The sequence below is a fragment of the Alexandromys fortis genome, unplaced genomic scaffold, assembly GCF_014885135.2.
Source record: "Alexandromys fortis isolate MF-2015 unplaced genomic scaffold, M_Fortis_MF-2015_v1.1 scaffold_25, whole genome shotgun sequence".
Classification (NCBI taxonomy): Eukaryota; Metazoa; Chordata; class Mammalia; order Rodentia; family Cricetidae; genus Alexandromys; species Alexandromys fortis.
The window spans coordinates 10,029,895-10,048,316 of NW_026067904.1; the positions used below are offsets into that span (position 1 = coordinate 10,029,895).

At 39.9% G+C, this 18,422-nt stretch overlaps 2 protein-coding genes across 8 annotated transcripts in view; one reads left to right on the forward strand and one right to left on the reverse strand.

The window, feature by feature from the left end:
* Kiaa1328 (KIAA1328 ortholog) overlaps positions 1–13,026 on the reverse strand; it is a 262,267-nt gene extending 249,241 nt beyond the window's left edge. For 4 of the 7 annotated variants that reach the window (XM_050134867.1, XM_050134866.1, XM_050134865.1 and 1 more), the window contains exons 1-3: positions 12,729–13,026; positions 2,535–2,570; positions 1,701–1,837 (exon numbers count right to left, since the gene is read on the reverse strand). In XM_050134867.1, coding sequence (XP_049990824.1) covers positions 1,701–1,837; positions 2,535–2,570; positions 12,729–13,026 — 471 coding nt within the window. Of the gene's footprint in view, positions 1–1,700; positions 1,838–2,534; positions 2,571–4,003; positions 5,784–10,973; positions 12,686–12,728 lie in introns of those variants that run through there. The other 3 variants (XM_050134870.1, XM_050134871.1, XM_050134869.1) reach the window with 3 other exon arrangements.
* Positions 13,027–13,137: 111 nt separating this feature from the next.
* Positions 13,138–18,422, forward strand: part of Tpgs2 (tubulin polyglutamylase complex subunit 2) — a 52,989-nt gene continuing 47,704 nt past the window's right edge. Inside the window, exon 1 of the mRNA XM_050134902.1 lies at positions 13,138–13,276. Within this exon, the coding sequence (XP_049990859.1) occupies positions 13,195–13,276 (82 nt within the window). The 5' untranslated portion in view covers positions 13,138–13,194. The remainder of the gene's footprint in view (positions 13,277–18,422) is intronic.

Sequence of the window (18,422 nt, forward strand, 5' to 3'; positions counted from 1 at the left end):
AAATACAGCAGTTAAAACAAACAGAAAAAGACATACACCAAAGGAATGTGCAGATACCATTATGAAGACAAAGAAAAGGGCAAAACTAGTCAATGGCCTATAAAAACAAGAACTGTTGGCAGGGAAAGTAGTTCAGTAGACAAAGAATGTTAGCACTGTAAAAGTCAGGAGCCCCCAAGTCACATAAAACTAGGCAGGCAATGGTGGCCACCTCTATTCCCAGCAGTTGGGAAGCAAAGACAGAGGATCCCCTGAGGAAACTGGCTAGCTAGATTAGCCATATTTGGCTATATCTGGGTTCAACATAATATCCTGCCTCAAAAACAAAGTAGAGAGGAACTGAGGAAGAAATTTGGTGTCAAGTTCAGGCCTTCATACACACAAATATGAATACATGGATAGGCACAACATATGTATATGCAAAAAAGATGACAAAAAATAAAAGAATAATAAAGAAAGATGAGCTGGAAAGATGGGTCAATGCTTAAGAATGCTTGGTGTTCTTGCAGAAGACCTGGGGTCAATTCCCGCCACACACAGGGTGACTCACAACCATCTGTAACTCCAATTCCAATGGATCCCATGTCCTCTTCTGGGCTCCTTTGGCACTAGTCAAACATATGTGCAGGCAAAACACTCACACACATAAAATAAAATAAATCTGTGATACATCCAGAGTTTTACTGCGATCCCAGTATTGGGGGGGGGGGCAGAGGCAAGAAAATAATGAGCTCAAGGTCAGACTCAGTTACACAACAAATTCAAAGCCTAATTCATATATTTGAGACACTGGTTCAAAACAAAACAAAGCAAAAATGTTTAGTTTTGTTATTCTAAAATACAGAACAAAACAAACTCTGAAAAATTTTAATGACATTATTTTCTAAGTCTAGGTCATAAAAATGCAGACTGATTTTCCTAATATAAGCTTCATTCTAATATGAAAGTATCATCCATCAACTAATAAATTTTGAGAAAAAAAAACACAAACAATACCTAACCATAAAAATAGTGAATTTAACTTACTCATGAGTGCCAGAAAAGAGGAACATGGAAAATTTAAACCTTTTGAGACACAGTAAGATAATACATTTTCTTGGCAAAGACTTAGAGCACATCTATTATACATTTTAGAGCAAAACTCTCAAGAAGTCCAGATACTTTATGTTGATACTTAGCACTATCAAGGGCCACAAAAGGTTTGTGTCTTCTACAGGCCATCTTTTAAAGGTTTTTGTGTCTTATTGAGCATTATGTATAAAAACCAACAAGCTCAGGAGACGGCTTAGTCAATGAAGTGCCTGTATCTCAAGCATGAGCATCTGAGTTCAAATGAGGACAGAGTAGCACTTGCCTGTAACTTTGCTACTAGAGGGGGCTGTAAAGGATGGAGACTGACCAGGGCGAGCTCTGGGTTCAGTATGAGACCTGTGTTATAAACAAAATACAAACCCATCCCACCCCACCCCATCCCACTCCACCCCCAAAAAAACCAACAAAGTAGAGTGTTAGAGGGGTAGAGGATGAGGAGGATACCTAACTTTGGTTTCCACACATGCACACACATATGTACTCATTTTCACACCCACCACTACCACCCAACCCAACTCATGCACTCGTGTACGTACACACACACACACACACACACACACACACACACACACACAGAAAAACAAATATAAAAAAAAAAGATTACTGACCTGTTCAGCTACCAAATCTCCTGCACCTTTTAAAGACTCCATGGAAGCATCAGTCACCCTGGAAGCCTTAACTTTAACATCAACTTTTGGATTTATCAACTTGAGTCTTGATCTTGTATTTCCTTCTGTGGATATTCCTAAGAATGTTCATTAAACAAGACTTCAGATTTGATCTTAATCTTTTCAGCTTCCCCACATCCCCCATTAACCCTCTCTTGGTATCATGTACTTTATTGGACCTGATGAGAAAAAATTTATAAATTTCAATTTAAAGTGCACGTGTGTGTGTGCTTGTGTGCACACAATCACAAAAAGGTTACTTATAGAAAATTCTGTAATTCAGTTAGGTACTGGAAGGATTTTTAGATCACATTAAAAGCAATAAGTTACAACATACTGAGATGGCATGGGACATCAAGGAACCAGATGGTTTTTACCCTGAGTACCTTCAATGATTCTGCTTGATTACTCATCCAACTGAACAGTCAGTAAGCATAAAGACTTGTATTTAATCTGGATCAACTTTTCATATTTTCTTTTGAGATATGAGATGTAAAATTTCAAAAAGAATCTCTTTTCTTTAATAAATGACACATTGTATAAACCATAAATGCTGACTTGCCCAGCCAGACCCTAAAAAGAACCAATATTCAAATCTTAAGAAGTTATAGTCAAATATTCACAAACATTTGTTTTTTAAATTTGTTTTTAATTATATAGAAATGAATTGTTCCATATCCAATTGCACATACAAGGTTGTTGTCTCAATATTTAATTTTCTCCTAACAATTAAGAAACAAGGGAAGTTTAAGAACTTTAATGTAGATGTCATACCTGGAACATAAACTACTGATTGTTCTTCATCAGAAACTAGGGAGGAGAACATGAAGGAAAATACTTTAAAACATCATGAAATATGCATGCATATCTGTAATAAAACTTCATCTATTTTGAACTGAGAAGTTATAACTTACTTAAAAAGAAAACTAGAAAAATAATGAGTATTTCATAAAAGTTCAACTTTGGATAGTCATAACCGTATGTGTAGAGAAGACACTGGAAGCCATGGTTCATGCATCTTTCCTTCACACCTATTCCCAAATAGGATACTTTTGGGATATATGTTTTGGTATTGTGCTGTTTTCCTTTTATGAAAAAGGGAGTTAAGCACCATTGAGGAACTGACAGTTATTTTAGGCAGAAAGAATAAATAATTCCAAGACAGGCATTAGCTGTGAAGATCAAACAATGTTTCAGGGCAAATCAATCATGCAAACACAAAGGCAGTATTTATTCTTCTGTAATACATTCGGGAAATGTCCCAAAAAGCCCTACTATAGAAGATATGGGAAAAATTTTAGAACAAAAAAGAACTATTTTGAATTTCAAAAGGTCTATAGCAAATATATATGTGTATATATACATATATAAACTTTTCTTCTGATAGTTTGTTTTCTGTTGCAAATATGTATATATATATATAGTATGAGTATATATTTTCATGTGCATGCAAATGTATATACACATATATTTGCTACAGATGTGTATATACATATATGTATATATGTATATGTTTATAAATATATACATTTGCTAGAGAAAAAGAAAATCACAAAAAAGCTTTCTTTCTAGAGGATCCTATTAGGAACTCTGCCTAAATCCAGATACACCTATATAAACCTACAATTTGATAACATTCCAGGCAAGAAGCATATAAACAATATTCCATCCAAACTATATAGGAAATTTCAATTTTTTAGTTTATAAAATGTTTTTAAAGATTTCTAGACACCACAGTTATTAACCACAGTTGTGTGAAAAAATGATATAGCGGGTTCCATAACATATCTATAAGGTCAACATAAAGGTTAATTCCGAAGTCAGGATCATACAGAAGGTCCAGATTAAGGTCTATGGGCTACTAAAAGAACCCAACCTACTGAACAGGGGAAACAGATTTTATAGGGAGGAGGAGTTGGGGGCAGGAGAAGCACCAAAATACACGCTGTATATGTATAAAATTATAATTTAATAATAAAGTAAATAGATACATATTTTAGCTCAGTATTAATCCTAGCAAGGGAATCTTATTCCAGGGAACACTATCAGAATTGCCTAACAATATGATAGGTTTAGTGATGCAAGCCTATAACTCCAGCTACTAGGGAGGCTGAGCAGGTAGAGACCAAGACCTGCCTGGATTACAAAATGAGTTTAAGGACAGTCTGAATTGGGACCCTGTCTCCAAGGCGGAGAGGGTGGAGATGTGAGCTGGGTGAGGACTGGGACAGTAGAAGGCTTACCTGGCATGAGCAAGGTCCTACGTTCTATCATCCACAGTAACAGAAAAGCAGGAACTCTCAGATGCCACCCACCGCCTGAGCTACTGGGTGTTTTCTTCTGCAGCACAAGTACACGTGCTATCACAACTCTGAGATTTGGGTTGGCTGGCTAGGTGGTGGTACAGACCTATAATCCCAGTACTCAGGGGAAGAAGGCAGAAGATTAAGAGATCAAAGCCAGCCTCCACTACATGAAACCTTGTCTCAAATATAGAAATACCTACAAAAAGATGTTCACTGAATAATAAACACTCATAAATTTTCAATTTCATCAAGCAATGTGGATGAGGTCTGACAGTATTGGAGAATTAGAATTACTACTATTCCAAAGAAGCCAACTTTGACTTCACCATAACCAATCTCAAATAGCTCTAGGAAATGAAATGGTATGGTCTCCTGAGCAACAGAAACCATTTTTTTTTTACTTTATATACTCTAAGATTAACACACAGACTTTATACACAGTGGGCACTTGATAAATGTGTGATGTTTGAAATGTACTTGACAAAAACAAAAATAGGGGAAAAAAATCAAGACAATGTTACAAAACATGTTCCATAGAGCAGTGCTTTTAATTACAAGATAGATGCAGGGTGTTCTCCAAAGATGTCCTGGAAAACACATTATATTTTCTAGGTCATTCACAAAAAGCCTGCTCACAACTGGAAGAGAAAAACCTGAGTCTAGAATTGGGAGCCTACTCAGTTTCAGAAGCTCAAACAAGCATCCCCTCTCTCCTCCTCCTTCAATCCTGACACTTCTACCATTCTTACTCTCAGCTGATGTTCACCATTTCCTTAAGAATACAAACTGTAAAGACCTTCCCAATTTTCCCTTCTTGCTACAGAAGAAGTGTTCACGCACTGATCTAAAGGCAATGGAGCCCTTACACACACACACACACACACACACACACACACACACACACACACACAGACAATTCCTTTTTTCCCTTTTCTCCCAAGGATATTGCTGCTGATGTTTTTGATCCTCCTTCTGTTTAAGCTACCATATTTTTTCTATTAACTATTCCTATTAGTATCTAAAGATGTACTACTCTTTTAATTTTTTAAAAAAAGGAAAATAAATTCCTTAACCCTGCAGACCCTCCAACTACTGCACTACATACCCCTTTACAGCCAAACTTCTCAGAAGAGACATCCCACAGTCTCCAATTCCTCCCCTCCTAATTAGTCATGAACCTATTCAATCAAGCTTTGATTCTACCAATCCAATAAAACTAAACTAAAACCCATATTGGTAAACTTATCAATTAATTCATAAGCTTCTTTGGATTTGATCTATCAGTAGCATTTGATATAAATGACCACTCCTTAAAATTTGAAAGTGAGAAACCACACTCATAAATTCCTCTGCTTTCCTAACACTTCCTGCTCCTTCCCTTCAACTCCTCCTAGACTAACCATTCCTCATCACTTTGGAGATCCCAGGGCCCCCAATTTAGAGGGTTTTTTCTTCCCTTATTTTACTGATGATCTTGATTCTCCTATCTTTAAGTACTATAAGTAAGTTGATTTCTACCAAATTAATCTCTAAATCAAGCATACCTGCTAAATTTAACACTGATACATAAAAGATACCAGATTCAGTTAAGTCCACTTCTGAAGCTCTTACTTACATCTCAAAGGTCACCCCATCAGCTTTCCCATACTCCTAGCTGCCCAAAATGTGGAGATATTCTTTTATTTATTTATTTATTTATTTATTTATTTATTTATTTATTATTTAAAGATTTCTGTCTCTTCCCCCCAGCCGCCTCCCCTTTCCCTCCCCCTCCCCCAATAAAGTCCCCCTCCCTCGTCAGTCCAAAGAGCAATCAGGGTTCCATATTCTTGACTTTTATTTCCTATCTCACATTTGGGAAATTCTGTTGTCTTAACTTTTAACATACACCTACAGCCCAACAACTTCTGCAAAACAATGGCACATAAATCCAAATCACCATTTCTCTCACCAGGATTATAGACATTGCCTCCAAATTGCTCTCTCATTTCCAATCAGAACTCATCAACATTCTACTTTTTTGTTGTTGATGATTTTGTGTGTGTGTGTGTTTTGTTTTTTTCAAGACAGGGTTTCTGTGTCCTACCTGTCCTGGAACTTACTTTGTAGACCACTCTGGCTGACTTTGAACTCACAGAGATCCACCTGCCTCTTCCTCCTGAGTGCTGGGATTAAAGATGTGAGCCAACACTGCCTGGCAACATTCTACTTTTTAAACAGAGGTCAGAATAAACATTTTAAAACTTTGTCTTGTTCCTATTTAGAATAAACATCCAAGTATGTACAAGGCCTATAATGCTCAAGACCTGATCCCTCCACCCGATCTCTCTCCTCATTTCTTGATACACTTACCATTCACTCCTAGCATCCATGAATCTGGTAATGACTACAAAAGCTCCTATGTTAGAGCTGGTGTACTTATGGTTTCTTTGACTACATAGCTTTTCCTCCAAGCACTCATACTTACTCATTATCTTTAGGCCTTTGGCCATATATCACTGTTTGGCTGAGGCCTTCATTGCCTAACCACATAGGGACTTAAACTACACAATTCTCTCCAACTGTGATTCCTCTGCTCATCCTTGGCCTTTTCCTACTTTATTTTTCTCTGAAGGATCTACTATTAGTAGATGCATGCATTTCGTTTATTCATAGCCTTGTCTCATCTCTTTAAAATGTTAACACCAAAAAAGATGATTTTCATGCTGTATATTCAATTTTGTATGCATTTCCAAACAAAAAGAATACCTAGTATTTACTAAGCCATCTAAAAGGAATAAAATTGATACTTATTTTTGAGGCATGAGTCCAACAACTGTAAATATTAATTTCAAAAACATTTTTAAAAATAGCATTGGAAGTTGTCTCTTCCAATAACATAAAACAACCTATTGTCTCATTAAGAACTCAAATATTTAACTTATATAAACTCTCCCAACAAAGCTATACTGTTTAGAAAGGCCAAACAGACAAAGGGCATACCAAATATATATTAAAACTGCATGCCAGATTATTTATATATTTTGTTAGTTAGAAGTAATTAAACAAGAATTTCTTCAAGTTACAAAATATTCTTGATGATGATAACAATCTACCTATATCCCCAGAAGGAAAGTAGTTATTGGAAGCCAGGGCAGAAGTGGTATAGAGGAACAAGTATGTGAAATAAATAAGCTAAGTAGGGCTGGAAAGATGGCTCAGAGGTTAAGAGTACTGACTGCTCTTCCAGAGGTCCTGAGTTCAATCCCCAGCTACCACATGGTGGCTCACAGCCATCTGTAATGAGATCTGGTGCCCTCTTCTGGCCAGCAAGCATACAGACAGAACACTGTATATATAATAAATACATTTTTTAAAAAATAAAATAAATAAGCTAAATATTGCTTACTGTTCTCTAATTCTTTGAATAATATATCATTTGCCACCAACACAGGTATATTTACTACAAAGGTTTTGAGGTCAATTAGGCTTAAGTCAATGTAAAGTCTCAATCTATTTTTATTTGAAAATTCAATGACAGAAATGATAATTATTGCAATGTTTTGGGCCACTCCTTTGTAGTTTACTTTATTTATATTGTTATTAAGTCTGTTAATCCAGCAAGAGCACATTAGTAATTGAATTTAGATACTGAAGAAAGAGTATCCACTTCTAACACTACTATGAACTATGTGGATTAGTAGGCAATGTCCTTCTGTGTCTGTATTGCTTTTATTCGCTAATGGATAAAGCTGTTTCAGCCAATGGCTTAGCAGAGCCAGGTGGTAAATGTGAACAGAGATATAGAGAGAAAGTGGCAGAGTCAGAGAGATGCCACGTAGCTGCTGAAAGAGACAGATGTCAGAATGCCAAAATCTTACAGGTAGGTCACAGTCTAGTGGTGATGCACAGATTAATAGAAATGGGTTAATTTAAGAAATAAAGAGTTAGCTAGGACTATGCCTAAGCAATTGTTCAAGCATGTTATAAATAATATAGTTTCTGTGTGATTTTTTTGGGTCTGAATGGCCAGGAATGAAAGAGCAGTTTCTGTTTACAAAATGGCACCCACCACCTGAGGCAGCCTCTTGGTAGTTGCAATTTTTTTTTTTTCCAGATAGGCTCTGTTTGCTGGTAACAAGCAAAGGCATGGCTCCATTAAAAGAAATCTCCTGGCTCAGCATTAGCAAAAAAAAAAAAAAGAAAAAAAAAAAAAAAAAAAAAAAGGAAAGAAAGAAAGAAAGAAAGAAAGAAAGAAAGAAAGAAAGAAAGAAAGAAAGAAAGAAAAGAGAAAAAAAACTGTGAGGCTCCTTTAAGAGCCAGCTTCCTGGTTTGGGCTGGCAGCCATGAACTGGCTTTCGGTAGGTCCTGCACTTAAATTGTGTTTGTGAGCAGCATGCTACAAATTGTTTAATGGTCACAAAGACCTGCTGTGTCCCTGAAGCTGGGGTGATATGCATGCCTCCATAATGTTGGACTGGGAAGAGCCAACAGGCAGGGCCATGGAATTGGTCCTAGCCATGCCCAACAAGCACTTAAAAAAAAAAAAGGAAGGTACTTATGGTCAGAAAATGATTGCAGCTATGCAATAAAGACAGATTCAGACAAAAAAAAAAAAAAAGAGAGAGACTCCTAAATGGGTTACAGTATAGGTTAATGTACATGGGCTTATGAGAGAGAAAAAAGAGTACAGAAAGTCATAGATTAAAGAAGTAATAATTAAATATTAAAAGGTAATAGAGTAAAACAAAGTAAGTCATGTAAAGATGGAAAACACACAGAGTCTGGATTATGTATATTATTGCATTTTATTTACATTTTTGACTGCAGAGAGACATTTTATTCTGGGGGTTGTTAAGTTAAATCAACATAAAGGTATCTTGACTTCAAAATTTGGGTCTAAGGATATGTTGCTTTGGAAAAGAGGTTCTGCTTTTGTTTCCACAGAACATGAGAACCTGTGGATTCCTTCCAGGCTTATGTGGTTTTATAAAACAATACCCCCAAAAGGTCTCTATGAACCATAAAAGCACTTTGCCCAACAAACAACAGGAAGAAGTTTGGAGAAATCAATGCCCAAATTCACAAAATGATTATTTGTAAATGTTTGTTTTCATTTAAAGGGGGTTGATTATAAATGGCTAAGTACCCACAGTCAATCTCTTTCTTAAAAAGGCGGGGGGAGGGGATACGATATAAAGACGAATATTTAGCATTGGTATGGATCTTGGTTTATTGACACAGATTTAAGGTCGATTTATTATAGTGTGTGTATTTCTGCTCATTTAAAGTATTGTGTTTGTGAAGCTCATTTAAAAATGTATAGTTAAGAAATAAAGATTAATGATAGTGATTTATAATAGTCAAACTTGTAGTCTAGTTAGTTAGGTTTTCTAGATATATAGAGATATATTTAAATTAGATAGGTAATCTTCAATACTTCAAAGACCTACAGAATATGGCATTTAAAATGTTTTAGGAACTTAAGACTTTTCTCAACAGTGAGACATGTCTGCTTCTGGCAGCATCAATTACTTCAAGAGAAAGATGAACATCGAAGAGTTTCCTTAAGGACTTTGCTAGACATTTGGGCAAGAAACTGCTCTTGCCTGGACTGCTTGTTATGCTGTATGAACTGGACATGCAGGACCCACAGAAATGACTGCTGAACTTGCCTAAAGGTGTGACAGTCATTTAGGGTTCCTGCTTCATGAAAGAGTCTGCCATTTTTCAGGCAGGACACAGGAGAAAGTGACTGACAAACTACCAATATAGGTGAAACAGTCTTTCAAATTTCCTGCTTCATCGACAAGTTTGCCAGATACTATGGCCTGTAGGCTGAAGATGGATTTCCCAACTTCACAAAACTTTGCATGACTATCAAGGTATCAAGATGTCTCTGTCATTTGTAGAACTTTGGAAGTTGCTTACAATGAACTTCCTGTTTACTTAGGTAATATTATATCCTTCTGGGGTCTATGAAGAGTTGAAGACATATAGTTATGGTTATAGTTTTCCTTAGTTATAATAAAAGATAAATTAGATATGAAACTCTAGATTCATAAAGAAATACTGTAACTGCAATTGTTGCTTGATAATAGTTTTGCTATATGTAATTTTACTATGTTAAAGTTAAAACCTTCCTTTTAATTAGAAGAGAGAAGATGATGTGGAATGTCCTTCTGTATATGTGCTGCTTTTATTGGCTAATGAATAAAGCATTTTTTGGTCAATGGCTTAGCAGAGTAAAGCCAGATGGGAAATCTGAACAGCAATATAGAAAAAAAGTGACACCATGTAGCTGCCAAAGGAGACAGATGCCAGAATGCTAAAACCATATAGGTAGGCCACAGCCTGGTGGTGATATACAGATTAATAGAAACAGGTTAACTTAAGATATAAGAGTTAGCCAGGAATATGCCTAAGTGATTGGCCAAGCAGTGTTGTAATTAATATAGTTTCTGTGTGATTATTTGGGTCTAGACGGCCAGGAACGAAAGAGCAGTCTCCATTTACAGTAAAGAAATCTACACTCAGCTGGGTGGTGGTGGCATACCCTTTAATCCCAGTACTTGGGAGGCAGAGACAGGAGGAGCTCTGTGAGTTTGAGGACAGCCTGGTCCGCAAGAGTAAAATTCACAACCAAAAACCCAGCGTTTTACCAGAAGATTTTAACCCACAACTGCAATGTGGCATTCTCACATTAGATGCCAATACCTTGTGTCAAACAGCACCACTGAATCATATATGCAGAGGATACAAACAACTTTTTTGAAAGTGATGACCAATCACTAATTATCTGCTCTCTCATGATGAAAACTTCCAGGATTGAGAAATCTCTCAATTACATTTATTTAATCATTTAAGTGAAGCACTGAGAATCTTTTATTCAGTAAAGCACAAAGAATACCAGATCATAGGTGCATACCATTTGACTTTATCCTAGTGGGATTTTATTCTGGAGAAGCCTGGGGAATAATCATCAATGTGTCAGGAAGAAATGGAGATCCAAAGACCTAATAGTTCATATTTATCATTACATTTTTTTCAGCAAATAGCAACAATGTACATTTAACACAGCTGTAGGTCTTTGGAAATTTAGAATGAAAATATCAGAAGCTGAGTGTTAATTGGTTATTAGATGGAATAGGCTAAGGAAAAAAGCAATACCAATAACTGCAATTCCCTTCTTATATCTGAATTTTACATTAACTATTCGGCCCATGAGGAAATGTAAAAGGTAGGGAGTATGTTATTACGTCTGTAACAAATGATGAGTGTTATGACTGCACAAATGAGTACAAGGGAGCCAACAACAAAAGCAAAGGTTTGGACCACATACTGCTCATTCTAGTCCCAGTGAAACAGACTGTCATCTCCTCTATTGTATATCAGAAAAATACCTTTAGCTGTTATAAGGAAATAACTCTTTATGTTTCCTAAGGACAAGCCTGGTCCCAGTTTCCTGAGTTCCTAATTCAGCACAGCGGTCCTGATCCACATATTTGCTTTCCAACTCTAATAAGTGGGAAAATTGCTTTGAAAGTACACCGGTATGATTTCTTTTACATTACCTGAGATAATTTTATTTGTTCCTCGCTCACCTATCAGAGACAAGCAGTAATTCCGTTTAGTCAGTACACAACATTAAACCCTTGGCAGCTCAGATCGCAAAGGCATTCCTGCCTGCGTGCACGAAGCTCTAACCCAAGTAACTCAATAAAGGAAACTGGTAATACAATTTTCTAAGTTTCACTGGGAGCTATGTCGAATAGAATGTCCAGAGTGATTCTGCCAAAGGTAACAGTAACGCCTAAAACAATGTCATTGCCACACCTAGCAAGCCAACTGCCCTCTTTTCAGGCACTCAGGGACACTGATTACGTGTTCACTCCACTAATGTCCCTCCAGCAAGGAAGTACATAACCATGGCCAACGCTTAGGATGCAAGAGCTAATCTAATCCTAGAAATGAACCCCTGGAAATCTCATCAATTATTGAACCGGGGATTCTAACTACTCCGCGACTAGAAAGCTCCAGTTTCCTGAGCAAAAACAAGCCTCAAACTTCAATTTCCAACAAGGGTGTTGCACAATCTAGTAAGTCAACACTGCTTCCAGGCACTTCCTAATGCATCCCCTAACTAGCACCAGCGATCCAGCCCCAGATGAAACCTACACCTTCTTAAAGGCGCAGGAGTAAACACAGCATCACTAAAGGGCCTTTCTTAGTCCGAGAAGCAAGCAAAATCACCTGATTTGCTCCCAGTGGCGCACACTAAGGCTAATTCGAAATCAAGAGAAAAAGACACCTTGCCCACCCAGCAAAGTGTGTCCACCCCCACTTGCCTTCCCAACCACACAAACTCATTCGCACCCTCCCTCAGCCAGTGATTTCCCGGCAAGGGTTGGCAAAGGAGCTGCTCCAGCCCTGCCTGAGGCGTCCCCATTAAAGGCCATCTTTGCGGAACCCACAGCCGAGGAGGACGGATTTCTCACGAGCCAGAATTCCCACCTAGCGACACCTCGTCGCCAGGCAGGCGCGGGGACACCCAGCTCGGAGTGGAAAGGCCCGTCCCTGGCCCGGCGTGCGCGCCGCACTTCTCTGGCCCAGGAAAGCCTCGCGCCCCCACCCTCGCCACCCCGGACGGCGCGGCGCCCCCTAGCAGCGGGGCAAAGGATACAGTCGCGGCTCCAGAACGCCGAGCCCGGCAGGGAGGGGCCCGCCGCACCCGCCATCTTGAAACAACCGCCACTCGAGGCGTCGCGCCGGGGCCGCCACGCCCCAGCCTCCAGGCTCAGTCCCCATTGGCCGCTCGGCGCAGAGGCCCGCCCTCGCTTGCGCCTCCGGCCCTGGCGAGGGGAGAAGCTCCCGGTCGAGGCGAGGCGGGGTCGCGGAGATGTGAGCTGAGGCCCGCGCCAGGGTCGCGGGAACGAGCGCCCGGCGGAACTGCTGCTGCCAGGGTCGCCCGGGCCACCCATCCTCTCCTCGCCGAGCCGTCAGGCGCCGAAAACTACAACTCCCGGCATGCCGTGAGCCCGACGGCCGCAGAGCTGAGGCGGGGTCGGGCACGTCAGCCGGCCGGCCGGCTCTCCGCGGCGGCCCCGGTCACTGTGGCCGGCGCCGCGCGCGGAGTGGGGACGCGTGCCATGGAGGAGACGCCGCCCCCACTACAAGCCGGCAGCAAGCCGCACCTGGAGAAGCTGACCCTGGGCATCACTCGCATCCTAGGTGAGTGGACAAGGACAATGGCTGGGGAAGGACCAGGGCGGAGGGCTGGGGCTGGGTGCGCTGCAGGGAGCTGGACCTGACTGCAGGAGTCCTTGCTGTCGCGAATTCCGCAGAGGAGGAGGAGAAAAGGGGGTGTGTGACCAGGTCGCTAAGTGTGTGCAGAGAGTTCGGGAGGGTAGCCTCACACCTGCAAGGAGGAGCAGAGACAGGGGCACCCGGCCTCTGGGGGTGGGGGCTGGGGACACTTGTCTCCCTGGAGGCTTTCTCAGCCCGGGTCATAGCCCTGAAATGCAAGCCCTGCTGGTGGTCGCAGGGTGCACTGAGGTCATGGTGCTGCCAGTGTCCCAGGGCAACCGCTGGCCAGCGCTTTCCCGCAGAGCACCGAGCCCTGGAGAGGTGCTGACCACGCTGAAGGGGCTGAGAGTTGTTCTTTCGGTTGGACATTAGTGAACTAACCACCGCGAACAAACACACACATTCACTTCCTAACCGCCCAAAGCGAATCAGTAATGTTTCCCTGACTAATCGGAGGTAGCAGAGACCGAGAGGTGCCTGGCCTTTCTGGGTCGCGAAGGAGAATCGTTTCCCAGAGATGATTCTAGATTTTCTGAGATAAAAGGAAGGGTCAGGGTAAAGCTGCCTAAGCCGGTTGAGGAAGTGCTGGAAATGCTTTCCTCACAACTGGAAAGGAATTGGCATTTCTCAGCGGTGACCCACAAGGCCCCTGTGTGATCTGTTTCCATCTTCTTCACTGCTTTGACCATCGTGGGATCTGCTGTTGAGGCTTTAAAGACACTAAACTTGTTCCTAGTTACCTCCATTTGCAGTTAGCCCGGCCTTCCGCCTGGAATTGTCTCCCTTTCATCATTAAGATTTCTGATCAAATTAGTATTATCTCTGATAAATTTTACTCTTACTTCCCCCCCCCCTTTTTTTCATTTTAGCAGCAACTATTAGCACTGTTTAATTATGTGTTTATTTAGCCATTGTTTATAATATAAATCTGAGACCAGGCCTGATTTACCCTAGGAATGTGAGATTTGTTTAATATGTAAAAACTAATGTAATAGAATATGAGTAGAATAAAGGACACACTTACATCATCATTGACTGCCAAAATGGTACTTGAAAAAATCCAGCACTTTGACTGAAAAAAAAACTTATAAATAGACTATTCCAGTAATATTGACACTCCTCTTCAATCCCGTCGCTGGGGAAGGAGTATAATGCTAATCACAGTCAGGCTGTGCTACTATTGAGATTTTTTCCCCCTCAAACTAAAACCAAAAAAGAATTAAATAGAGAATTTTATCGTCTTGATAAAGTGCATTTGTGAAAAATCCCATAGCTAACATCATGTTGACAGACTACCTGCTTTACTCTTAAGATCAAGAACAACAACAAAATATGCTCAAAGTTTAGCAAAGCTGGTTCAAGTTTGCTAATGCACCAGGCTCAGTTTGTTCCAACAGAAAGAGATAAAGCAAAATCAACAAAGAAAAAAGTATAGGCATGGAGGATAAGGAGACCCTGCGGAAGTTTTCAAGAGTTCTCTAACTGAAACCACACGGGGCATACTTCATCTCCCTAGCAACATGTTTATAACAGTGTGTCTGAAATGTAGGTCTGGAGAGCGCTCTTAAACTGTAGAGTCCAAAATTTATTGGCAGTTATATTGATTTGGACACCCTTTATCTAGTATGTACCAAGTTCCGGTCTCCCAAAAAGAAAAGCTTTTATTCAACACACTTTAGCTGCATTAACAATTTGGAGAGTTGAGCTGGTTCCTTTAACAATGATGGGAACAAACCTCTAAGAAATCCAGCTTCTCAGATGCCATCCTGTAACACCCGATTCTGTGTTACCTCCTTGGTACAGTTCGGGCGCCACTGTACCGTATGCGAGTCGGGCAAGGGCCTAGAGATTGAAAGAACACACAAAGAGACCTGGTTCATTCTAAAGGAGATCAGCCGAATGCCATTAATTCAACCTTGGGAAAATCCTTATATACCTAGCTGCTGCACAAGGATTTCTGCCCAGGCAGGTGGGAAATTAACACACCAAATATGGAGTCAACAATGGCCTATGGCTAATCACCAGGTGGGGCAGAGGGAGCACAGGAACAAACAGAATGCTTTAGTTAGCTGACCAGAAACTGTCCTCAAGATGAACCCCAGGAACAAGGGTAGACCCTGGCCCTACACCATCCAAGAGCCAAGCTTACAAAAAGGCCTTGTAAAGGATTGCAATCTTGGTGTACTATGCTTGATCTTTTTAATCTTCGCATTTCTACTCAGCATTGTACTGGAGATTTTGGTCAGGAAATAAAAATAAATTTTAAGGGGAGATGTAAAGATAACTCTGTTTGTGAATGATATGCCCTTACATATTAACCCTAAGGAATTCACACATGTGCGCACACACGTAGCAAAAGGCAATACAAAAATGAAATTAGGAAAGCAGCTGTTTACAATCTGATCAAAGGAATAAACTAGAAATATGTAAACAAAGAAGTCCATGACTTTTGCACTGAAATAGTAAGTAGTAAATAAACAAAATGAGTGAGAAGAAATGTCATCATTATAGAAGACTAGCTTTTCCCCAGGTGGATCAACAAATTTAGGAACTGCGGTTGCTATCAAATCTCAACCGCCTCCATTGCAGAAGCTAATAAATTATGCAGAAGTTAATATCTAAATATAAGAGACTAAGAATAACCAAAACAGTCTTGGAACAGAAGAACAAAGTTCCTTTTGCACATTCTTTTCTCTTTCTCTTTGAAAATTTGCTATATTGAAGATGACTAAAAGTTTGAGAGATAGTAATACTAATGATAATAAACAATGTGAACAATTATGCTGCTGATCTCTACACTTACATGTGATAAAAGGATAAATTTTATGTAACAAAGTTACTACATTGAAGATAATTTATTACAAAATTATAGTGATAGTTTCTTAAAGGGATACAGGCATAAAGAAAAAAAATACAGATCAATGGTATGGAATTGAAACTCGAAAACTAGCTGTCATGTTTAAGCTTTATTTTTTGTTTTATTTTATTTGACTTTTTTCAAAAACCAAAACAAACTATCTTTTTTCATTTTATATACCAATCCCAGTTCCCTTCCTTCCTCCCATTCCTTCCACATCCTCTCCATATCCCCCCTTCATGCCCCCACATCCACTCCTCAGAGAGGATAAGGCACATTGCTTTGAGGAAGGACCAAGGCCCTCCCTACTATATCTAGGCTGAGCAAGGTATCCATCCAAAGAGAATGGGTTCCNAAAAAAAAAAAAAAAAAAAAAAAAAAAAAAAAAAAAAAAACAGTACAAGCAGTAGAGATAAATCCAGGTGCCACTGCCAGCGGCCTCACAGTCTGCCCCAGCCATACAACTGTCACCCACATTCAGAGGGCCTAGTCTGATCCTATGTTGGCAGACTTTCCCATGAAGCAAGAAATTTCAAAGACAGTTCCACCAATATTGGCAGTTTGTAATGTAAGAGCCTAAGTTACTCTTAGGAGAGATAAGAATATCTTCTATTTATTAGCAAACAGAAACTTTCTCCAAGCCTCTGGAGAATGAGAGTTTTTGTCTAAATGCTTGACCTTGGTTAAAGGACTTTCTTAGGATATCAGACATTCCATTATTGAATATTGAAGGGTTTTTTATATGGCTTAGTTTATCAAAATAGCTAAAGTTTAAAAGTGAGCAAAGACAAAACTAGACAAATATTACTATGAACCAGAATAGTGTTATGCCCAGATGACAGAGTCCTCCAAAGAGTCAGCATCTGTATGCAAAAGCAAAAAGCCTTTATTCAAACTCGAGCTTGGACCCTCTGTGTGTCCAATGCAGTGGTAAGAGATCAGAGAGCCTTGAATTCAATCGGGGTGGAGTTTTTATCATAGCAGAGGTTGGGGTTAGCGGGTTTCTAAGGTTCAAATTGATTGGCTGACATTAGTCTTGGGGTGTGTCTTGGTGAAATGGGTTGGCTCTGTGCCGGGTTAAGGGACATCTGGCGATCCTATCTTCAATGGTTGAAACTTAGATATTTCCTTCGGAATGTTAGATATTTTCCACTTGGGTGCCAATTGGTCCATTCCTGAGTGGTCTCAGTTTGTGGGCTTTCCTAAAATCAGGTGCTGCTTTAGGGTAAATCGAAACTCAGGCCTACTTTTTGGCTGTTCTCTATTGAGTCTTTTGTGGCAGCTGCCCTGGGCCCTACAAGTAGACCTTGGGAATTTATAAATCTTGATTATCAAATATACCATATTTATCAAGCATATTTTACTTTCTAAATTTTCTAGAAACCTAGTATTCACTTGTATGGGAGTAGGCAGAGTTAGTTATGCTATATGGTTCCACAGTGGCAGGGATTTTTTCCAAAACATTATTTTGTTTAAACAGGATATCATTGTACACATTTTCATCCTTCCAACCCCACACAAAATTTCCCAGAGGGAAAGCATAAGAGAACATCCATAACACATAGTGAGAATTATTAAAAATGAAAATAAAAGGGTACTGGAGAATTATGATCCCCAAAGTCAAAATGCTGCAACTTCCTCAAGCAGCAGTGGTTGCAATGCAGTCCATGCCAAATAGGGGATTAGATTTGGAGGAGAAGGACAAATAGGTGAAGATTTGCAGTTAGCCTTCTTCCCTGGTCAGAGCAGCCTCTGGTTTTCCAGGGATTGATTGCCTACTGGAGTTAGGGTCGGGGATAAACGTTAGTAGGGGAAGATCTGGTTGATCTACTGAAGATGGGGGTTGGGGAGTAAGGGAGGATGCAGCAGGTGGTCAGGGATGAGACTGGGGGATTAGATTTGGGAGAGAGGACTGATAGGCAAAGATCTGCAGTTAACCTACTGGCTTCCCTGACTGGAGTCAATAGAAAAATTTTAAGTCATACAAAGCAATAGATAACTGATACATGCTATAATATGAATTCAGCTTGTAAACAAAATGAAAGATTGCAGCGGTCGGATTAATAATCACCAAGGTAATAGGTATTTGAACAAGTTTAATAACAAAACCAGACTCACGAAACCAAGGTTCCAGCGGAGTAGCCAGCGGAGACAGGAGAGGAAGGGAAGGGGCGCGCAGCCTCTGCCCGCCCAATATATCAGTAAACATACGCC